Consider the following 24,349-nt stretch of genomic DNA (forward strand, 5'->3'; position numbering starts at 1 on the left):
AGCTGCTTTGGAGGCTGAGGCAGGAGGATCGCTTGAGCCCAGGAATTTGAGGCTTCAGTGAGCTCTATGTTTAGTTTTTTGAGGAAGCTCCGAACTGTTCTCCATGGTGGTTGTACTAATTTACATTCCCACTAACAGTGTACAAGTGTTCCCTTTTCTCCACGTCCTTGCCAACATTTGTTATTGCCTGACCTTTGGATAAAAGCCATTTTGACTGAGGTGAGATGATATCTCACTGTAGTTTTGATCTGCATTTCTCTGATGATCAGTGGTGTTGAGCACCTTTTCATATTGCACTATTTCTTGAACAAGTCTCTACCTCACTGCCTGTCTCCGATCCTGGATTAACTTTTCCCTGCAGCAGGTCTCTTCTACCCTGTAATCTATTCTCTGTTACCACCAGAGGGTGTTCGAAACCGTGCCAAGATTGATCTCTGCCTCGTTCTTTTCTAAATACTCTCAGTAGCTCCCCATTGCCTATTTGATGAAACTAAGAATCTACATGTAATACAAGGTCCCTAAATATCTGGCTGCTTCTTAACCTTCCCAGCTGCTTCTTTCACTGCTTTTTCCGCACATAATTTGTGCTAGAGTCACTTGTATTTATTTGCCAATTCCCAAGCATTCCGTTCCATTTCATTCTTTAATGTCTGACGAGATTTGGGGCATGGAGAAAATACTCATCACTGCTCATAATTTAATACTCAGTTTAATAAACCTACTTATCTAATACACTAAAGTTCTAAAATAAAATTTTTTAAAACATTTAGGTGTGGTGGCTTATGTGTATAATTCCAGCACTTTGGGAGGCCAAAGTGGGAGAATCACTTGAGCCCAGGAGTTTGAGACCAGCATGGGCAACACAGGGGGACCCCATTTGTACAAGCACTTTTAAAAATTAGCCAGGTGTGGTGGCACATGCCTGTGGTCCCAACTACTTGGGAGGCTGAGGCGGGAGGATGCCTTGAACCGGGGAGGTGAAGGCTGCAGTGAGCCTTGATTACGCCACCTGCACTCCAGCCTGGGCAACAGAACAAGACCTTGTCTCAAAAAACATTTTTTTAAAACATTTAGACATTGTTTACAAGCTTAGTTAAATTATGTTTAATAACAGTTTAAATTACAATTATAATTAATTATAGTGTGTTAAATTCACTTTATATAGTGGTCAAAAATTTACTTAAAATTAAAAGTATTTTAAAATACTAACCTGTTGGTTTAATTTATTCATTCTATACTTTTTTTCTTTTTTTTTTTGAGACAGGGTCTCGCTCTGTTGCCCAGGGTGGAATGCAATGGCACAAACATGGCTTACTGCAGCTTTGACCTCCCAGGTTCAAGCCATCCTCCTGCCTAAGCCTCCTGAGTAACTGAGACCACAAGTGTGCCCTACTACATCTAGCTGATTTTTCTTATTTTTAGTAGAAACGAAGTCTCACTATGTTGCCCAGGCTGGTCTTGAATTCCTGGGCTCAAGTGAACCTCCTGCCTTGGCCTCCCAAAGTGCTGGGATTACAGGCATGAACCACTGCATTCGGCTGATATACTTGCATTTTTGTATTTCCCTAGAGTTATAATACTCTTCCAGATTTCTATTTCTATACTTTTCCAGAATTATAGTAATTTTTCTATACCTAGGTAGGTTACAGTAATCTTACCACTACCAAAACAAAGCAAAATTTCAAATTACTGAGAGTTCAGAGTTGTTGATGGATTTGATTCTTAATTAAAACACAAGGTTTGGTTATGCCTAATGCTTATCCAAAGGCTGTGCTGATGGGAACCTAAAGTTGTGTTGGTGTGCATTAGTTCCCCTCTATAATTGAATGTTACCTGCTCAGGGGGATTTTTTTTTAAGTTCATGCCTTTCTCATAGACTGTTAGTTTCTTGCAGCCTAGAGTTATTCCAGGAATTGAAATATTCTTTTTTTTTTTTTGAGACGGAGTCTCGCTCTGTCGCCCAGGCTGGAGTGCAGTGGCCGGATCTCAGCTCACTGCAAGCTCCGCCTCCCGGGTTCACGCCATTCTCCTGCCTCAGCCTCCCGAGTAGCTGGGACTACAGGCGCCCGCCACCTCGCCCGGCTAGTTTTTTTGTATTTTTATTAGTAGAGACAGGGTTTCACCGTGTTAGCCAGGATGGTCTTGATCTCCTGACCTCGTGATCCGCCCGTCTCCGCCTCCCAAAGTGCTGGGATTACAGGCTTGAGCCACCACGCCTGGCCTGAAATATTCTTTATTTTGTGTGTGATCAGTGTTTCAGAGCTCAGTGTTCTGTTGTCATTATAACTTGCCCTTTTCTGGCAGCAGTAGTGCCAGGAATTATAGATGTCTTCTCTCCTGAGCGATCAGGGATGAGTTACGTACTGTGAGCTCTCTAGGATATTGGACTAATTCACCCTTTTAGAACTCACAATGTCTACTCGGTCATTGTGTGTGATTATAGGCACTCATCAGCTACTGCATCTCCTTTAAAAATACATCCTACTGTATGTGTTAGGGCCTGTGCTGATCTGAATTTCTTGTTGTTGGTACACGAGCTGCTTTTTTTGGAACTGTTTGGCTTAGTCACACATAATTCCTTGTATCCACCCTACCCTCCTTGTACTGAAACAAAAAAGTACATGGCTATACTTCATAAATAGATATATACTTAACAGGAGAAACAAAACACCTAAGTGTTAACACCAACCTAGTTATTAATATAATAAGACACTGGATACCCTATTATTTTCACCCTTCTTTGTAACTATCTTTTTATGTATCTTAGCTTTCCCTTTTGCATCTCATTATGAATTCATGGCTTATCACAGACTTAATTTATTCCATTTAGCTGTAATTATTATTCTCTTTTTAATGTTCAAATTGTGACAGCCTAGCTAACCTCGAATTGACTTTTTTGTCCTTTTATCACTTACCTTGGACCTTTTTAAAAAATTCTTCTCAGTTGGGCACAGTGGCTCACGCCTGTAATCCCCAGCATTTGGGAGGCTGAGGTGGAAGGATTGCTTGAGACCAGGAGTTCAGGATCAGTCTGGGCAACACAGACTTTGTCTCTACAAAAAATAAAAAATTTAGCTAGGAGCATGACTGGTGGTGCCTACATGTAGTCCTAGGTACTTGGGAGGCTGAGGTGGGAAGATGGGTTGAGCCCCAAAGTTTGAGGCTGCAGTAAGCCATGATCCCACCACTGTATTCGCGCTCTGGGTGACAGAGCAGAACTTCATCTCTAAGAACAAAAAATAAATGGATACATAAAAATGTTAAAGTCTTCTTGCTTTCTGACAAGATAGTCCAATCCCATTTTGATATTTTTTTTCTGCCCTAAGACATTGACCTAGTACTCTCCCTAAAACTCTGTGTTTTTGTTGTTGTTGTTGTTGTTTTGTTTTTATAGAGACAGGGTCTCACTGTGTTGCCCAGGCTGGTCTCAAACTCCTGGCCTCAAATGATCCTCCCACTTCAGCCTCCCAAAGTGCTAGTATTACACGTGTGAGCCACCGTGCCTGGCCTCTGGTTCCTTCTTAATGGAGAATAGTGCTAGAGACCAAAATCTGTTCAACATGGAGTTAAGGATAAGGAGGGAGGCATTTTTACTGGCCGTTGTAGTGACAGAGCAGGAGACCATGTTTCTTTTAGGGCATATGTTAATAATGGCAGTCCAATTTAACATTACTATATCTTTTTCTGTCTTACCATTTTTCTTTATTATAAGGTTGCATTGACCATGACCACTATCATATTGGCATATAACTTTCTGTATGAAGATATCTCTGCCAGGAATGCTTCCTCTCACCCCTTTTCACTTGTTGGCAAAGTTCTTGCCAAGTAAAATGAGAGGAAGGGGGAGTAGAATGAATTTCATTTAAAGCTCAACCTAGTTCAGAAATGTTAAACAAAACCAGAGCAATTGAATATTCTTCTGATATCTTTCAGTATTTTTATTGAATTCATTTTCTTCCACTAAAAAAAAAAAAAAATACAAACAATATCGAATCAAGCTATCCTGTCAGCTTGGTGTTATATTTGAAAATCATTTGTCAAATTATAGTTACATCATACTCTCAGCACTTATAAATTTTTCATCTGGGGACAGTGGCTCATGCCTGTAATCCCAGCACTTTGGGAGGCCCCGAGCAGAAGGATCACTTGAGGTTAGGAGTTCAAGACTAGCCTGGCCAACACAGTGAGACCCTGTATTTACCAAAAATAAACAAATTAGCTGGGCATGGTGGCATGTTCCTCCTGTAGTCCTTGCTACTTGAGAGGCTGAGGTAGGAGGATCGCTTGAGCCCAGGAGGTCAAGGCTGCAGTGAGCTGTGATGGTGCCACTGCACTCCAGCCTGGGTGAAGGAGTAAGACCCTCCCTCTAAAACTAACTAAATGGATAAATAATTTTTTAGTACTTGTAAAAATTACTCTTCAAATTTCATAGTATTACATTTTAAAGTGTTTTTAAAATTCACGGCCAGGCGCAATGGCTCATGCCTGTAATCCCAGTACTTTGGGAGGCCGAGGTGGGCAGATCACGAGGTCAAGAAATCAAGACTACCCTGGCCAACATGTTGAAACCCTGTCTCTACTAAAAATACAAAAATTAGCTGGGCGTGGTGGCACGTGCCTGTAGTCCCAGCTACTTGGGAGGCTGAGGCAGGAGAATCACTTAAACCTGGGAGGCAGAGGTTGCAGTGAGCCAAGATTGTGCCACTGCACTCCAGCCTGGCGACAGAGCAAGACTCCATCTTGAGCACAATTCAGTTGTGCTCCTATTCATATGAACATTATCGATCAGATTATCTTTATATAGGCTTTTTAATGCTTTTTTCATTGTTGACTGTACTTCATATCATTTTTATGTATGTATAATTACAGTGACCCCAAAATATTTTTGTGTGAACAAGTTAATCGAGGGAAATTGATACTGCTGTAAACAACAGATCAGGATTTTCCAATATGGCCATTTATTTTGCTCATGACAAAATTTAGACATTATCAGATTTTAAAAATTGCTTTTCAAGACTATGTGTGCTTTTCAAGAATTATGTGTGTGTGTGTGTGTGTGTGTATGTATTTTTTTTTGAGACAGTCTTTGTGTGTGTGTGTGTGTGTGTGTGTGTATTTTTTTTTGAGACAGTCTCACTCTGTTGCCCAGGCTGTAGTGCAGTAGTGGCACAGTCCAGTCATGGCTAACTGCAGCCTTGAACTCCTGGGTTCAAGCAATCCTCCTGCCTCATCCTCCCAAGTAGTTGGGACTGTAGGCACACACCATTATGCCCTGCTAAATTCAAAAAATAATTTTTTTTTTTATACAGACAAGGTCTCGCTGTGTTGCCCAGGCTGATCTTGAACTCCTGGCCTCAGGTGATCTTCCTGCCTCATCTTCCCAAAGCACAAATGTGAGCCACCTGGCCCTATTTTATATTTATAGTATCTCTAAATCGCTAAAAAGATGGAACCACATAATTATCTTCTAAGAATGTAGTAGCCTCCACTGAGAAAGAACAAGTCTTGTGCTATAGTTGACAATAAGCATGTGCAATTTGTATATACAAATGGGAGAGTACCAACTTCGCTTGGAAAACATTCTTCACTTTACAAAGAACTCACCTTTGGATTCCTCTAAATGACACATTCCAGTATACTTAAACATGTCTTTCCATAATTATCTTACCTTAATTCGTATTACATAACTTTTAGGGAAACGTCTGTTGTATAAAATCAGTAATACCTGTGTTTTACATCTTTCCATTTGATTATTGTGAGAGCATGAGTTGTTTGCTTATTTGGATAACAGGCTCACTATGAGGTAGTAAATAGAGCAATATATGAGAACAACATAACTCTCCTTAGTGGACTGCTTTTATTTTTATTTTCATTTTTTGAGACAGAGTTTCGCTTTGTTGCCCAGGTTGGAGTGCAGTGGCACGATCTTAGCTCACTGCAACCTCTACCTCCCAGTTCAAGCAATTCTTGTGTCTCAGCCTCCTGAGTAGCTGGGATTACAGGTGCCTGCTACCATGCCTGGCTGATTTTTTGTGTTTTAGCAGAGATGGGGTTTCATCATGTTGCCCAGGCTGGTCTCATGAGTTGAGACTTATGGTTTATGATGGGCACTGTCATTAGAGAGAGGTCTCTGCATCTATAAAGAGGTTTTTTAATAGTTGGAAGATACTTTATTATGCACTTTATTTGTATAATACCTAATTTATAAGTCTTTTTGAAGATTGCCCTGATAAAATGGGAGAGAAATTGTCATTCAGTTGTTTGGGTAGTGGTTGAAGAAAAGATCTAAAGCTGTGGTTTGTGAACTATACACCATGGCATCCTAAGACCCCATGGAGAAATCCCAGAGGCCTCATGGAAAATTGTTTTGAAAGCAAACACAAAACTACCTATATTAGTTGGACACCACATGAAGTAGTTTGAGATAGTTTACAGTTTCAACAGTACACTCTATTCTTTTCAGTGACATCATATCTTTGTGAAGTTAGGTTTTTAGCAATTGCTTTGGTAACCAACAAGTACTGTGTGAAAATCAGTGTGTAACAGGGAATGAGGATTGGTGGTATCTGAACTGATTCTAAGGTTTGAAAAGTGATACAATGCCCAGGCACACATTCATTAGTAAGTAACTGTGGTTATTTAAAAATGAAATTAAATATTTTTTATTTCACATTATGTGCATTATTTTTTTAAACAACGACAAGATGTTAGGACACAAATACTAGGTTGTTTGGACCTGACTATTTACTAAACAGAATGGTTATGTATTTGTTGGCCTGGGATGTCATGCAAACATTACTGAGGTACTAAGGCACACTGTGAATTAAGAAATTCTGGGAACCTCTGGTTTAAAGTAATTAGACTACCCAATCAGAATTCACATAGCTGACCAAGTCATTGATACCAAGTGGAAAGGTACATTCAACTGAAATTTCTCATGGATAAAGTTTTTAAAGTCGCCACACCATTCTACTGGCTTAATATTACGTGACAAACATCTGTACAGTAATCCCCCCTTACCCAGGGGGAATATGTTCCAAAAACCCCAGTAGATGCCTGAAATCACAGATGGTACTGAATTCTTTATATACTACATTTTTTCCTATACATACATACCCATGATAAAGTTTATAAATTAGACACAGTAAGAGATGAACAACAATAACAATAAAATTAACAATTATAACAATATACTGCAATAAAGGTTTCACGAATGTGGTCTTTCTCTCTCTCTCTCTCCCCCTCTCTGTCTCTCAGAATATCTTACTGTGCTACCCTGACCTATTTTTGTGCTGTGGTTGACCACAGGTAGCTGAAACCACGAATATGGGCTGACTACTATAAGTTTTAAATTTAATTCTGATTACTACTAAAGAGAAAGAATCTTTTTTAAAATTTTGTTATTATTTTCTTAGAGACAGGGTCTTGCTCTGTCGCACAGGCCAGAGTGCAGTGGCACATCATAGCTCATTCCAGTGAGCCCAAGTGATCCTCCTGCCTCAGCCTCCTGAATCACCGGGACTACAGGCATGCAGCACCACACCTAATTTAAACAAATTTTTTTTTTTGAGATAGGGTCTTGCTATGTTGTCCAGGCTGATCTCGAACTCCTGTCCTCAAGTGATCCTCCTGCCTTGACCTGCCAAAGTGCTGAGATTACAGGTGTGAACCACTGAACCTGGCCCATTTTTAAATAAAAATAATAATGCAAATAAGAAATAATTTCCTAAAAGATGTCTCAGGTATTAAGACACCTAGAAATTCAGAAAATCAATGAAAAGAATACTGTAGCCTGGAATTCAAACATTATTGAAGTCTGAAGAACAATTCCCTTCTCTATGTCTGTTTCTGGAGGGAAAGAAGGCTATTATATGAGAGTCATTGTGGTATTCTAAAATATGAGAAAGAGGCAGACCATTTTTCTGCTCCTCAAGATAGTTATCTGACCAGCTTTGTTAAAACTGGGAATCTCTTAACTGCATTTTGGTTTGAAGAAAGATATTAACATTGAAATACATAGTTGCACACCAAATGGCAGTGGGGTCAGGGCTGGGGTATACTTTTATTTCTGCTCCCAATTTTCCATCCCTGCCAGATAGTTGTTATTTCTGGTTCTAGCTGTTTTTTCTGATTCTCTATATCAGTGGACTTGTAATTATATATTGCTTTGCTAATTATGTTTCCTTAACATTATTTTGACAAAGTTTCAGTTATTATTTACATAAGGCACCTTTTACCATCACATTGCCATACACAGGCATAAATATCACGAATATTAAGATAGTTGAGGTTTTGAGAGCAGCAGACATTTGGGGAAAATTATGGAACCTTCATGTGTTTGAGCTGGAAAGAGCCTTTCAGGACTACTTGAATCATTTATTTATTTATTTATTTTTTTTTTTTTGAGACGGAGTCTCGCTCTGTCGCCCAGGCTGGAGTGCAGTGGCCGGATCTCAGCTCACTGCAAGCTCCGCCTCCCGGGTTTACGCCATTCTCCCGCCTCAGCCTCCCGAGTAGCTGGGACTGCAGGCGCGCGCCGCCACACCCGGCTAGTTTTTTGTATTTTTTTAGTAGAGACGTGGTTTCACCGTGTTAGCCAGGATGGTCTTGATCTCCTGACCTCGTGATCCCCCCGTCTCGGCCTCCCAAAGTCTGGGATTACAGGCTTGAGCCACTGCGCCCAGCCTCTTTTTTTTTTTTAAGACAGAGTCTTGCTCTGTTACCCAGGCTGAAGTGCAGCGGTATAATCTCGGCTCACTGAAACCTCCACCTCCCAGGTTCATGCCATTCTCCTACCTCAGCCTCCCAAGTAGCTGGAATTACAGGCGCACGCCACCATGCCTGGCTAATGTTTTGTGTTTTTAGTAGAGATGGGGTTTCGCAGTGTTAGCCAGGATGGCTTCGATCTCCTGACCTCATGATCCACCCGCCTTGGCCTCCTAAAGTGCTGCGATTACAGGCGTGAACCACCATACCTGGCCTACTTTAATCATTTCATTTAACATGAATTAATTTGCCTGTTTTGGGATACTTTGAGCAAACTGTCCTAAGCAAATAACAACTGTTTATGGAAGGATTTCCATAGGTAATGATGTTTTCTTAAGTCTGATATGAGACTGGAAGGAATTTTTCATTGATTGAAACTTTAGTAATTTCCTACTTCTGTTCTGTCTCATTTCTTCTTACTGAATCCTAAATTGAGATAGAAGAATACCTTCTTACTGTCCTTTCAGAAATAACCAATTGTGTAAGTAATACATTCTTGGAATTTGGTTGTTGTGATACCAAGATATAATAAGAAACACATATTTGGTCATTGACCATGGTTCCTAACATAGAGCTCCTAAAACTCATAATTTCCTGAGTAGTAGGGGTACTAGGAGAATGTTTCGTTCTGATATTTGTTTTTGTTTTGTTTTAAGTGACAGGGTCTTGCTCTGTTGACCAGGCTGGAGTGTTAAAAGCACGATCATGGCTCACGGCAGCCTCTACTTCATGGGCTCAAGCAGTCTTCCTGCCTCAGCCTCCCAAGTAGCTAGACTATAGGCACATGCCACCAAGTCTGGGTAATTTTTAAATTTTTTGTAGAGACAAGGTCTTGCAGAACCATTCTGTTTAGTACATAGTCAGGTCCGAACAACCTAGTAAGTATTTATGTCCTAACATCTTGTTGTTTGAAGTTGCCCAGGCTAGTCTTGAACTCTTGGCCTCAAGTGATCCTCCCACTTTGGCCTCCCAAAATGCTGGGATTACAGCCACCCTGCCTTGTGCTGATATTTGTCCTTTAACCCATTTCCTAACACAGAGCTCTGAAGACCTTTGTGATTTCCTGGGTGATGGGAGCATCTTTTGTTCTAATGCGATGACTCTTTATGGGCCCTGGATGGAGGCTGGTTGCCAGGGAAACCAACCCTATAATTTGAGGGTTGGAACTTTCAGACCCACCTACTGACCTCCAGGGAAGGGAGAGGGACTGAGGTTGAGCTGATCACAAATGGCCAATGATTTCATCAATCATGCCTATGTAATGGAGCCTCCATAAAACCCCAAAAGGACAAGGTTCAGATGAGCTTCTGGATAGGTGAACAGGTGAAGGTGCTTGAAAGATGGTGTGCTGGAGAATATTGAGGCTCCGTGTCCCTTCCCATGTGCCTGGCCCAATGCATCTCTCCATCTGGCTATTCATCTCTAACCTTTGTGATACCCTTTATTAATAAACTAGTGAATGTAATAAAGTATTTCCCTGAGTTCTGTAAGCCACTGTAGCAAATTAACAAAATCCAAGGAGTGAGTCATGGGGGCCCCCAGTTTATAGCCAGTCAGAGGCATAGGTGACAACCTACTGCATACTTGCCACTGGCATCTGAAGTGGCGAGCCGTCTTGTAGAACTGAGCCTCAGCTCGTGGGATCCAACACTATCTCTAGGTAGACAGTGTCAGAATTGAATTACAGGACACTCAGCTGTGCCCACTGAAGAACTGCTTGGTGTCAGAAGTTTTGTGTTGAATGAGAGTATAGTTTTTTTTTTTTTTCCCAAAACAGTTTGTTTTTTCCTCTGTCTCGCAAAGCTGTATTAAGTCTTTCCTTGAGTAGAAGACTTCTCCCGAGACATGCCTCTCTGTAAGACTGGGTGGAGCAGGTCGTGACGTGCAGCATGGACAGGCCCCGCAGAGCTTCTTTCACCAGAAGATTAAGCTCTAAGAGATCAGGCAGGAAAAGGGGATTGGAGTTAGGATGAAAGTACATGACCAGTACCCTGGAAGGCTTAGAAAACTCTCTTCAGAAAGACCACAATGGGCTGAGCTCAGTTGCTCACACCTGCAATCCTAGCACTTTGCGAGACTGAGGTGGGAGGATCGCTTGAGCCCAGGAGTTCAAGAGCAGCCTGGGCAACATGGTGAAACCTGTCTCTACAAAAAAAAATACAAAAATTAGTAGGGCATGCTGGCTCACACCTGTTTTCTTAGCAACTTGGGAGACTGAGGCAGGAGGAATGCTGGAGCCCAGGAGTTTGAGGCTTCAGTGAGATATGATCACACCACTGCACTCCAGCCTGGGCTACAGAGCAAGACCCTGTCTTAATACATTCTGGCATGTCTTCTTTTTTTTTTTTTTTAATGAATTATCTTATCCAAATAGAGGGAGTCTGCTATTACTAGAGTTTGATGACATAGCATGAGTGGGCAGAGAGGGGAAAATGGGAGATGATAGAAATGAACGTGCCAGAGATATACTTTGCCCAGAATCCTGGCCACAGACAGTATGCTAATGCCTGATTGAAGAACAGATTTAGCTGAAAACACTGCAAAAGGAGTATGAATACTCCTTGTACAGCCTACACCATCCCTAGTCAGTCTCTGCTCCTCTCCCAAGGAGAGGAAAAAGTTTGCATCCTACCACCTAATTCTTCCTCCTTATAATCAGTATAAAATTCTTAGAATCCCTCACGTGGGTACCCTTAGAAGTATGTAGGTCTGCTCTGCTTGAAAAATGTGCTTTCTTCCCATATTCATTCTTCTGGCCTAATGATTCCAGTCTCCTGAGCCATCATCGTCCTTATCTTTTTTTTTTTTTTTTTTCTGTAGTTCTGTTTTCCAGTCCTTTAATCTTTTTGTTTTTCTAAATTAGGGATCAGAAACTCAAATGCTTACAGAAATGTAAACAAGGTGATAAGGACTGTAATGAGCTGGAGAGTGCCCAGCTAAAGGGGACAACTATTTCTTAGTTCAGGTGAATTGTTGCCATGGGGGCATGTACATCACTTGTTGCCAGATCTTGAGATATATTTCAAGAGAAGCTAGAAATCTGAGAAATTAGTTTACAGTTTCTCAGTGTTTACATGTTAGTATTTAATTCTGATTTTAAAACATAGCTAGGGGTTGCTCCTGGACCATAGCGTGGCAGCCTCTACCCTATATCTTATGTAATTTTGAAGCTGAAAATCCAGCCCAGTATAAAGTATTGATAAAGGCCATATCTCTTTGTATCCTGTCAGTTACACTCCATTTCTTTCTCAGAATTGCTTTCTGGTCAGTTGAAATTCTTTGACGTGTTCCTTGAAAAATTGTCCATCATATCTGAATGGAAGCAGTTGAGAAAAAGAAATATTTTGATCTGAGTATGTTTACTGTTTTTTCTCCCATGAAAAAGGCATGCATAAAGAGGCTTCAAATAGAGGACGACGAACATCTGCCTTCCCAAAGATTGACTCTGCAGGATAGAGACTGCACAGGCCCCTGCAGCATTTGTGGCCTCAAAGATTTTGTTAAAAAGCAAATGCTGTAACTTATACCTTGGTAGATTAAAATTCTTTAGAACTCAGTCTTAAAAGTCCTCAGCTACACTTTAAATATAATATGATATTATATTCTGCTTAAGTATTCATGAATGATGCTGTTAAAGTTGCTGGGAAGTAGGCAGGAGGGAAGAAGTAACCATTTAGGGAAAGTACTTACTGGTGAATTCATTATCATGTTAGAGAATAGGAATTTTGCTTTCTTGGTTCTAGATGGCTTAGGTTTATAAAAATAGGTCTAAAATGTTTCTTATTACTCTCTCTTTCTTTCTCTCCTTTCTCCTATTCTCCTTTTTTTTTTTTTAGGTTTTCAAAACAAAAATAGAGTTGCAATCTTGGCAGAACTGGACAAAGAGAAAAGAAAACTACTTATGCAGAACCAGTCTTCAACAAATCATCCTGGAGCTAGGTATTGACACTATAATGTGGTTTTTTGTTGTTTGTTTGTTTTTGTTTTTGTTTTTGTTTTCCGAGACGGAGTCTCACCCTGTCCCCCAGGCTGGAGTGCAATGGTGCAATCTTGGCTCACTGCAACCTCCGCCTCCCGGGTTCTAGTGATTCTCCTGCCTCAGCCTCCCAAGTAGCTGGGATTACATGCACCTGCCACCATGCCCAGTGAATTTTTGTATTTTTAGTAGAGATGGGGTTTTACCATGTTGGTCAGGCTGGTCTCGAACTCCTGACCTCAGGTGATCCACCCGCCTCAGTCTCCCAAAGTGCTGGGATTACAGGCATGACCCACTGTGCCTGGCCTATAATGTGGTTTTTATATTCAGTGATACACAAAATTTCTTGGACCAAATAAATTGGCTGGTAGTGATTTTTTTCTTTAACACTGCTATCTATTCATTGTGTTTTATTTCTATAGGGGAGGCTAAACTTTACCTGTGCCCAACTTAGTTCTTATTGGGAGGGACCTCTGTAACAAAAGACAGATTAACCAGAGAAAAACAAATTTATGATTGCATGCAGCACACGTCACAAGGGAGAAACCTTAATGAAAAGTAACTCAAAATCGTGGCTTACAACTCTACTTATATAGCATCTTCAACAAAGAACAATAAATATGGCACAAACGAAAGGGATTTTAGGCTTCCAGGGGTGGGAAACTGAGAAGGTAAATACATGGAGAAAACAAATGGAGTAAGGCTTGTTGGCAGAGTCCTCTGCTGCTGCCCCTAGGCTAAGAGTCTACAGTTGTCTCCAGTAAAGGAGAAGTTATATCCTATCTTTAGGCAGAAACTGGGGAGGGTGAGAGAGCTTTTCCTCAGTTTGCTGCTGCCTTTTATTTTTATTTTTAAGCAAACCTATTAACTGAGCTGCTTCTTAATTGCTTTCAGCTCAAAAATAATTTTATATCAAAGAAGCATATTTTAGGTGACATATTCTGGTTCCCTTCATTTCCTAGTCAGACTTTTAACAATTAAACTCTTTAGTTGAGTAAATTGTAAACATTTTAATTAGAATATTTAATTTTCCCTATAGCCTTCAGACTTTTTTTTTTTTTTTTTTTGAGACAGGGTCTTACTTTGTCACATAGACTGGAGTGTAGTAGCACAATCATAGCTCACTACATCCTTAGTCTCCTGGGTTCAGTGATCCCCCCTGAGGCGCACCCTACCACACCTGGCTAATTTTTTTGTTTTTTAGTAGAGACAAGTGAGGTCTTGTGTTGCCCAGGCTGGTCTCAAACTCCTGGCCTCAAGTGATCTTCCTGCCTCGGCCTCCTAAAGTGCTGGGATTACAAGCGTTAGCCACTGCACTTAGCCCTTATAGCCTTTTTTTTTTTTTTTTTTTAAGAGTTTTGTATGGTTTTTTATTACTGCAGTTGCTGCCGGTGGCCAACTTTTTAATCATTCTGCAAAGTAGGTCAAATTTAGGTAGCTTGATGATCTTTATTATAGGTATTCAGTCTCTGCCATATTTAGTATCTTCCCTCAGATCCATTATCGCCAGGCATGGTGGCCACACCTGTAATCCCAGCACTTTGGGAGGCTAAGGCGGGCGGATCACTTGAGCCTAGTAGCCCGAGAGCAGCTTGGGTAATGTGGCAAGACCCATCTCTACAAAAAATACAAAAAATTAGCTAGGCATGGTGGTGCGTGCCTGTAGTCCCAGCTACCTGGGAGGCTGGGGTGGGAAGATCACCTGAGCCTGGGAGGTTAGGACTGCAATGAGCTGTGATTGCACCACTGCACTCCAGCCTGGATGATACAGTAAGACTCTGTCTAAAAAAAAAAAAGAAGATCCATTATCCCCTTCGGCCTCCACCCTCTCTTCTGTCTTTCTCTTAAAGCAATTGTCTGTACTCACCTTTACTTTCTCACTTATTCATGCCTCAACCCACTGCAGTGTGACTTCCAGGCTCTCCATCAAAGAAAATGTTCTTGCCTACATCACTTGTAACCTTCCTGGGCTAAATCTGGCAGACCAGAGTCCTTTTCTTATCAGACATCTTGGCGTTATTTGACACCACTGATCACTCTCTTTCTTTCTTTCTTTTCTTTTTTTTTTTTGGGACAGGGTCTCACTCTGCTGTGCAGGCTGGAATGCAGTGGCACGACCTTGGCTCACTGCATCCTCTGCCTCCTGGGTTCAACTGATTCTCGTGCCTCAGCTTCCCAAATACTGGGATTACAGGCATGTGCCACCACATCCAGCTAATTTTTGTATTTTTAGTAGAGATAGGGTGTTGCCATGTTGGCCAGGCTGGTCTCAAACTCCTGGCCTCAAGTGATCCGCCCACCTCAGCCTCCCAAAGTTCTGGGATTACAGGCGTGAGCTGCCACACCCAGCCCACTCTCTTTCTTAAAGTACTCTCTTGGCTTCCATTTGCTCACTCTGAGAATATAAAACACAGTAGGAGGAGATTGTCTTGATTTCTTTTGTGGACATTTCTCTTATTTGTCCCTTGAATGCTGACAGCCCATCAAATTCTGTTCTAGACTAGGCTTCCTACTCTGCCTCTTTTTGCTGGACGGTTGCATCTTTTCCCACACGCTGTTATGTATGTGCTAGTACGCATTTGCAGCTCTAGTCTGTCCTTTCTTCTAAGCACCACCTCTGCCTCCCGGACATCTCTACTTTGATGTCCACAGGCATTTCAGATGTGGTATGTCCCAACCTGAACTCATTCTCCCTTCCTGCTCTCCAATCAACTACTGAATATTCTTGTGTGTCCTGTGTCAGTAAATGCTTCAGGCTGCCATCTACTAGTTACAAAGGCAGAAATGTGAACTTCAATGGTTTACCATTCCTTTCACTTTCATCTCCAAGCATTCACCATTCTCTTGTGATTATACTTTGAAAGGTGTCTCACATCTGTCCATTTTCTTCATTGCTACTGATGCTATCCTGATTCCTGGTCACTCTCATTTCTTGCCTTAATTATTATAACTGCTTCAGATTTCCTGTGGTCTTACGCTTCTTGAACACATTCATCAGTTGTGTCATTTAGCAAGCTTTAATTGGGAAGTAACGGAAATATAACAAAATTGGCATAAACATTAGGGTATCTGTTAACCAGGAGTGTGAAGATAAGGTAGTTCCAGAGTAGCTTAATTCATTAGTGATGCAGCTTCATTCATCTTTCCTTTCTGCTTTACCCCATGGGTCAGTGGCTCCCTCAGGCCAGAATATGGCTGCGGTGGCTTAGGCATCAGCCCGCACTGAGCCACCTGCAGAAGTAAAACCCTGAAAGGTTGCTATGGTGAGTCCCATTTGTAAGAGTTAGGAAAACATTCTCAGAAGCCTTCCTGTAGACACCCATCAAGTCTGGTTGCCCAGATTATGTACCTTTCTCTTGCCTAAACCAGAAACCAGCTAGGGGAATGACACTGTTTTACATCAATCAAGGTCTACCCCCTGGGGCATGAGCCTGGCCCGCCTTGAAGCGTGTGACCACTGATAATTGAACCAAGTTTGGGTTCCATCAGCAAGGAGGAAAGGAGATAAACAGCTTTGAGGAGGTGACCAACACTGTCTGCCACAGTAGTGCAGTAGTCGTCTTTCTGAACTATCGGGTGATAGTTCTTTTTTTGAGACAGGGTCTCACTCTGTCACCCAGGCTGGAGTGCAGTGACACAATCTCTTGATCTCCCAGGCTTAAGTGATCCTCCCATCTCAGCCTCCCATGTAGCTGGAATCACAGGCACATGCCACCACACCTGTTTAATTTTTTTTTTTTTTTTTGTAGAGATGGGGTCTCACTTTATTGCCCAGGCTGTTCTTGAACTCCTGGGCTCAAATGATACTTCTACTTCAGACTCCCAAAGTCCTAGGATTACAGGCATGAGCCACTGTGCCTGGCCAAGAGGGTGATACTTCTGATCATGTCACTCCCCTGCTGCTTAACACTCTTTGGAGGTCTCCTATTACTGTTAGGATAAGGTCTACTTTTTTTTTTTTTTTTTTTTTTTTTGAGATGGCGTCTTACTCTAGCCCAGGCTGGAGTGCAGTGTTGTGATCTCAGCTTACTGCAACCTCCGCCTCCCGGGTTCACGCCATTCTCCTGCCTCAGCCTCCCAAGCAGCTGGGACTACAGGTGCCCACCACCACACCCGGCTAATTTTTTTTTGGTATTTTTAGTAGAGACAGGGTTTCACTGTGTTAGCCAGGATGGTCTCGATCTGACCTTGTGATCCACCCTCCCCGGCCTCCCAAAGTATTGGGATTACAGGCGTGAGCCACCGCACCCGGCCAGTTCTACATTTTATGACATTTTCCAGACCACTATCATTCCAATATATTAAGTGTCCTTATTAATTCTCCTGTTATTAATATACATCACACCTCAGCAGGATTGCTGTTATCTGTGAGCCTTGTCCTGCACATACCTCTAGTGTTCAGTACAGAGCTATGCATCTAGTAGCTGCTCTAGAATCTGGTAAGTGTCTCTAAGTTTGATTATTTATTCATAATAGTTCTACTTATGTGGAACATGGTTATGATAATTTAAGTTTAATTATTATTATTTATTTATTTATTTTCAGACAGAGTCTTGCTCTGTTACCCAGTCTGGACGCAGTGGTGCAATTTTGGCTCACTGCAACCTCCATCTCCTGGGTTCAAGTGATTCTCCTGCCTCAGCTTCCCGAGTAGCTGGAACTACAGGCATGCACCACCACGCCTGGCTAATTTTTGTATTTTTAGTAGAGACAGGGTTTCACCATGTTGGCCAGGCTGGTCACGAACAAGTTTAATTATTATACAAACAAAAGGGTATGGTTTTACCATTGACTGATATCATGTGATTTAACTGTTTTTTAAAATAATGTTAATAAAGATCATGATAGATCATGGTATCTCAAATCTGTTTGAAAGTAGGAGACCATAAGTTATAAATTTTAGGCTGGGCATGATGGCTCATGCCTAAATCCCAGCATTTTGGGAGGCTGAGACAGGCAGATAGGCAGATCACTTGAGCTCAGGAGTTTGAGACCAGCCTGGCCAACCTGACGGTAAAACCCTGTCTCTACTAAAAATACAAAAATCTAATATAGCTGGGTGTGGTGGTGCACGCCTGTAGTCCCGGCTACTCGGGAGGCTGAGACATGAGAAGAGCTTAAACCCAGGAGGCAGAGGTTGCAGTGAGCTGAGATCACACCACTGCCCTCTCTCCAAAAAATTAAAAAAAAAAAAGATAATTTTTTAAAAAAAGATCATTTAAAATCTCAATAAATAACATAGACTTTCTTTATATAAATTCATGAAGATAGTGAGAGAAGGAAAAAAGACTTATTCTTGGAGGTCTTTTTCACCCCTATAAAGAATATATAATGGGCCGGGCGCGGTGGCTCAAGCCTGTAATCCCAACACTTTGGGAGGCCGAGACGGGTGGATCACAAGGTCAGGAGATCGAGACCATCCTGGCTAACACGGTGAAACCCCGTCTCTACTAAAAAAAATACAAAAAACTAGCCGGGCGAGGTGGCGGCGCCTGTAATCCCAGCTACTCGGCAGGCTGAGGCAGGAGAATGGCGGGAACCCGGGAGGCGGAGCTTGCAGTGAGCTGAGATCGCGCCACTGCACACTCCAGCCCGGGCTACAGAGCGAGACTCCGTCTCAAAAAAAAAAAAAAGAATATATAATGAAAAGCTGTGATTCAGAAGTAAGGAGATGTCTTTAAGAGATTTATTATATAGCACAATGACTGTAGTTAATACTACTTGAAATTGCTAAGAGAATAGATCTTAAATGTTCCACAACCAAAAATGGTAAGTATGTGAGGTGCTGGATATGTTTATTAGCTTGATTTAACCATTTCACAACAAATAGAAATACTAAAACATCACATTGTACACAGGAAGTATATGCAGTTTTTGTCAAGGATACCTCAATTTTAAAAAAAGAAGATAATTTACTACCATCCAAAAAAAAGTAAGGATGTTTCTGCCTTAAGCAGCCGAGTAACCAAGATTCCCATTTTAGCATTGCACTCTCGAGACCCTCTCTTAATAAGGACTTCCGGGATCACGCTGAGCAGCAGCATATCGCAGCCCAACAGAAGGCAGCTTTGCAGGTGAGCGAAGAGTAACTGACATTCTTGCCTCAGTGGAGGTTTCCTGGGTCTCAGAAGCCAGCACACAGTTATTTTATATTTCAGTGGAGCAATATCAATAAAAATGTTCCACACATAATTGCAGTGGTTTGCTGACGTTCAGTCATGCCCAGTGGATTTGAAGGACCAGTGCAGCAGTAATGAAAGTATCTTTTATGGTGTTGACTCGGTCGTGATTGATTCTGTGCGTGTACATGTCAAGGGATTGCTTGTGCACAACAGAATTTAAAGATATTTGGATGGACAGGAATGATCTTAAAAATTGAACTGGCTAGTTAAATAGTACTTGCATTTTTTTTCAAATCTATCATGTCATCACATCCTTTGATAGTTGTATTAGTTTATTATTGTTGCCTGGATTTTTTTTTTTTTTTTTTTAAATGCTCAGCACAACTGTTGTGCAGGAAATGTTTAAAAGCTAACTCTTCCTATAGGACTAGGAATGTGATGCTTCATCAGTTAAAAAAAATTCTTCAGAGTAATAAATAGTTTCAGTGTTATAGTCTTATCTTGAATAATTTAAGATTTCCAGAGACTTTGGACAAGACATTTTTTTTTCATAGGCATAATTTAATCACTTGTAGTTTTAAACCTTAGAATCCCAGAATTGGAAGGAACATGATAAAGACCATCTCACTTTATTTTATTTTATTTATCTGTTGTTTAGAGACAGGGTCTCACACTCTGTCACACAGGCTGGAGTGCAGTAGTGCCATCATAGCTCACTGTAACCTCAAACTCCTGGGTTCAAGTAATCTTCTTGCCTCAGCCTCCTAAGTAGCTGGGACTACAGGCACATGCCACTGTTCCTAGCTGATTTTTAAATTTTTTGTAGAGATGGGGTCTCACTGTGTTGCCCAGGCTGGTCTTAAACTCCTGGCCTCAAGTGATCCTCCCACCTCAACCACCTGAAGTGTTGGGATTACAGGTACGAGCCACCATTGCCCAGTCCTCCATTCACTTTAGATGACCTCAAAACAGTCTTTTTTTTTTTTTTTTTTTTAATGACAGAGGGAAGTTACTGGTGGTTTTCTGTTACATTTCAACATTCTCTACCAAATGTTGGTATTTTAATCACCAGTAATCTCACTGCCTTTTTCCCCCTCTTCTTCCCACTACTGCCCTTCTTTCTCAAGTTTCCGGTTTGTTGACCAAGATCAGAGTACTCTGGGATCTTCGATCCTCCTTTTCCTCACTGGAAGGAACAAAACAATTCATGTCTTTGAGTCATTTGTTGACTGAGGACGATCACAGGGTAGATAGAGAGGATGAGAAATGAGTAGTTGGTGTAACTTGTTAACCCAGATTCTGTATTACTGTCCACTTCCTGTCTATTTAAACACAACCAGCAGCAGCAGAACTGATTTTAAAATAAATTCCGTCTCAGCCATAACAAGGAAAAATAAATGAATAAACAAATAAATTTGGTCTCAAGCATTCAGAAAGAATAAGTAATTTTAATGCCTTGGTTGAAGTTCGACTTGGTTGAATAATGACTCTGTTTCATAGCTTAATTGCCTTTTTTTTTTTTTTTTTAATCTTTCCCAGCATGCTCATGCACATTCATCTGGGTACTTCATCACTCAAGACTCTGCATTTGGGAACCTTATTCTTCCTGTTTTACCTCGCCTTGACCCAGAATGAAGAAAATATTTGCGATGGAAAAGTGACTTTGTAATATCAAATGCCAAAGCTACTATCATTCAGTGCTAGATGAACTGTGACTTTCAGAAATTTGGTGAACTTTGATATTTTTTGTTTGTCTGAAAGAAAGGAATATGTAACTGAAAGCAGAAAGAAGAGTAACCAGGATGGTGAGAGCTGTGGAAGCTATATTATCCAAGGAATTGATTATGTACCGTGACTGCAACTTTTTTGTAATGCTGTTTAACTCTCAATCAGACTCTGAATGGGATGGTCACAAAATCATTCCCCAACTCCTAGCAAGTTTGACTGAATATATCATGTCCACAGTAGATTTTCAAGAATCATTTATAGTACTTAACTTTAAAGAAACAAGGGTGCTTTTAAAAAATGAACCAATAGGCTTAAATCAATTACATCCATATTTGCTGTTTATAGGATTGCTATCAGTATACCTTTTGAGTTTATAGTCAACATGTATCATCCTGAAATATTCTTTCTGGACTCATAACTACTTCCACCTTTTTCACTTTAAAACAAAGCCCAAGAATAACTTACTAACCAATCTTAACCATCTTTTATAAACATATGCTCTTATAAATGTTGTGACTAAATGCAATTAAAAATAATAGGAAATGTGGTGGTTTTTTAATTTGTACATCCTCTTATTTAGTGTTACCACACAGATAATGAGTTTGTGTGGCTCTATTTTCCATTTTTGTTCCAATTGAAAACTTATTGACTGGGCGCGGTGGCTCACGCCTGTAATCCCAGCATTTTGGGAGGCCGAGGCGGGCAGATCACTTGAGGTCAGGAGTTTGAGACCAGCCTGGCCGACATGGTGAAACCCTGTCTCTACTAAAAATCTAAAGAATTAGCCAGGCGTGGTGGCGCACACCTGTAATCCCAGCTACTCGGGAGGCTAAGGCAGGAGAATCTCTTGAACCTGGGAGGCAGGGGTTGCAGTGAGCTGAAATGGCGTCACTGCACTGCAGCCTGGGTGACAGTGAGACTTTGTCTCAAAGAAAAAAAGAAAAAAAACTTATTATGCAAGTCAAGCTCCTTTTTAATTACTTTAAGTAGGAAGGGGTTATATTAAGAAAGTCTCTCAACATGACCCATCTTTAGCAGTATCTAGGGTGCTTGTTTATGCAGTCCCACTACCCTACCCTAGTCCTACAGAATTAGAATCTGATTCAAAATAAAGTCTGAAAACCATGAGATAGAGAATTCTATGAAATATCTTGTACAAATTTTCATGATATATTTATACACTCATAGGTTTGTAGATCCCTAAAACTTAGAGGTCATTTAGCTAAAATCTACATTTTTTTAACTTTTAATAGGATTGAAATGATATTTTACACTGTATCACAGATAGAGTATTTTATATAACTTTTTGTAACTGACCTCATCTTGGCCTTGAGTTCCATCCTCTCTGGTGGTAGGGTAAAACTGAAAATTCCAGTTTGGGTAAATATTTAGTGAAAGTTCTACTTTCTTTTCAGAGAGTTTGTTCCCTGCCTTCTTCCTTAGATATTTTCAAACACACAGCCCCATCCTACTCAAACCAAGTGAAGCAAGGGTGGACAATTCTAGAATTGGCTGTGCCATGTAGGTTTTTTTTTTGAGAATTTGAACTGATTTCCTTCAGTTTGATGAGGTGGCAACTGTCCCCACTGTAATGGTTACCATTGCAGCGAGGATAGCCTTACTTCTGCAGCACAGAGTTCCTCAGGGGGCCTCTGGCTCCTGTCCTTCCTCAGGTCCATCCAACTACTCCTTGGGCCTCCTTATGGCAGCCCTCATTGTCTTCAGTTAATTTCACTAGGTTTCTGTTCTCTGTGATCTACAACACAACTGACATGGTTCTAAATCTGTCTCTAGGGAGCTAACACATTAGTATATTTTCTATACTATTGAAGCCTCTACCTAATGTATGGCTTATGTAGCTCAGGTAAAGAGATCTTTTTACCAGTGGTATCCTTTCTAGTCTGTTAGCCTTTTAAATAGATGTGGCCTAAATCCTGTAGTCCTGGCTAGGAAGCACTTCTCTTCACCCCTCTGCTTTGAGTCACAAACTCAATTCAATTTCCTATGTATTTATGAATACCTACAGAGAAAGCAGATAGAGCACTGTGCTTTGGGGGACACAAAGGTGACTGGCACCTGCTCTTTTAGGAGGTCACCGTGCAGAGGATCCTATTCTGGTATACCAATAGTTATAAAGCAAGCCACAGCCTGGGCAACATAGCGAGACCCCGTCTCTACTAAAACTTAAAAAAAAAAAAAGATTGGCCAAGTGTGCTGGTGTATGCGTAGAGTCACTTGGGAGGCTGAGGTGAGAGGATCGCTTGAGCCTGGGAGGTTGAGGCTGCAGTGGGCCATGATCGCACAACTGCATTCCAGCCTTGGCAACAGAGTGAGGCCCTGTCTCTAAATCAATCAGTCAAGTGAGCCAGAATGCAGTAGTGGCCTGAGAGAGGCATCCTGGAACGTAGCGCGGTCTCGCTAGGCTTAAAAGTATTCATGTGATTTTACCTGACAAGGGAAGGAAGAGCTACTCCATGTGCAGAGCAAGGTTTCAGAATGAGAAGAGAAGAGCAGGCGCCGCAGAGGGTGAGGGAAAGGGCAGCAGTGGCCTGGGAAGCCCTCAGGTCGAGTTCAGCATTGCTTCCCTCAGATTATGGGTGAATTTGAGGAACTCAGTATCTTTGCATGCTCCTCCCTCCGTAGGATAAGACCAGCACGTGTTCTGCCTGTGTCAGAAATTGCCTAGACCAGTAGTTTTCAAAGTGCAAGCCTCAACCCATTACTGAGTTGAGAAGCCAACTTAATGGTTTAACAGGATGTGTCCAGCATTTTTCCTGAAAAAATCAGAAACATCTGAGTGTACCGCATGTAGAAATAGGTGGTTTTGCCTCATGAATATTCTGTTTCTGCGTGTTCATATATGTGTATATTTTACTTTGTATTTTGTTGGTTTTTTAGGAGACGGTCTTGCTCTGTTGTCCAAGCTGGAGTGTAGTGGTATAATCATAGCTCACTGCAAGACTCTTTGGATCCCTGGGCTCAAGCAATCCTCCATCCTTAGCCTCCCAAGTAGCTGGGACTACAGGCACATGCCACCATGCCCAGCTAATTTTTTTTTTTTTTTTAATTTTTGTAGAGACAGTGTCTTGCTATGTTGCCCAGGCTGGTCTTGAACTCTTGGCCTCAAGCAGTCCTCTCGATCCTCCCACGTTGGCCTCCTAAAGTGCTGAGATTACAGGTGTGAGCCACTGCACCTGGCTTACTTATTTTGTCTATTGTCTGTTCCACTAGTATGTAAAGTCTTAGACGGCAAGAATTTTTGTTTATTTCCTTCTCTTCCTCCATTCCTTTCTTCCTCTTCTACTTCATTCACTACTGTATTCCACGTAAAATATATCTGGCATATAGTAGGTGTTCTATATGTTGAAGGAATGAAAGAAGTTATATGACTTGAGTTGCAATATAAAATGTATATTTTTTTTACTGTGAGTTATGGCAAAAAAAGTTTTGAAAGCTGCTTCTAAATAATGCAGATGTCAGTGCTTTGTATGACCCTGGAATAAAAACTGAAATGACTTAGTGATTTCAAAGGCATATTTGTTTTCCTGAGCAATCTATAAGCTGTCTCATTAAGTTGTCTCAGTTATTTGCTTGGTTTCGGCAATAGAAGCTCAGCCTTTATATATGGTTAAAGCCTCTTGAGGCAAGGGATTTGGCAAATATGGTTACATGGAGAATAGAAGATAACGAGAGAGTATCAATTCATTAGTGCAGTCGAATCCCTCTCCTAGAATCCCATCAGCGAGCACAAGTCCCA

The 24,349-nt window shown here is 41.2% G+C and overlaps 1 protein-coding gene across 5 annotated transcripts in view; it reads left to right on the forward strand.

Moving 5' to 3' along the window:
• Nucleotides 1-24,122, forward strand: part of INIP (INTS3 and NABP interacting protein) — a 36,524-nt gene extending 12,402 nt beyond the window's left edge. The window contains exons 3-6 of one of the 5 annotated variants that reach the window (XM_026456254.2): nucleotides 12,603-12,705; nucleotides 17,093-17,181; nucleotides 18,726-18,816; nucleotides 20,404-24,122. In XM_026456254.2, coding sequence (XP_026312039.1) covers nucleotides 12,603-12,705; nucleotides 17,093-17,181; nucleotides 18,726-18,816; nucleotides 20,404-20,533 — 413 coding nt within the window. In that variant the 3' untranslated portion in view covers nucleotides 20,534-24,122. The remainder of the gene's footprint in view (nucleotides 1-12,602; nucleotides 12,706-17,092; nucleotides 17,182-18,725; nucleotides 18,817-20,403) is intronic. The other 4 variants (XM_026456255.2, XM_026456256.1, XM_026456257.2 and 1 more) reach the window with 4 other exon arrangements.
• The last annotated feature ends 227 nt before the right edge of the window (nucleotides 24,123-24,349 follow it).

The sequence above is a fragment of the Piliocolobus tephrosceles genome, chromosome 14 (genome assembly GCF_002776525.5).
Source record: "Piliocolobus tephrosceles isolate RC106 chromosome 14, ASM277652v3, whole genome shotgun sequence".
Lineage (NCBI taxonomy): Eukaryota > Metazoa > Chordata > Mammalia > Primates > Cercopithecidae > Piliocolobus > Piliocolobus tephrosceles.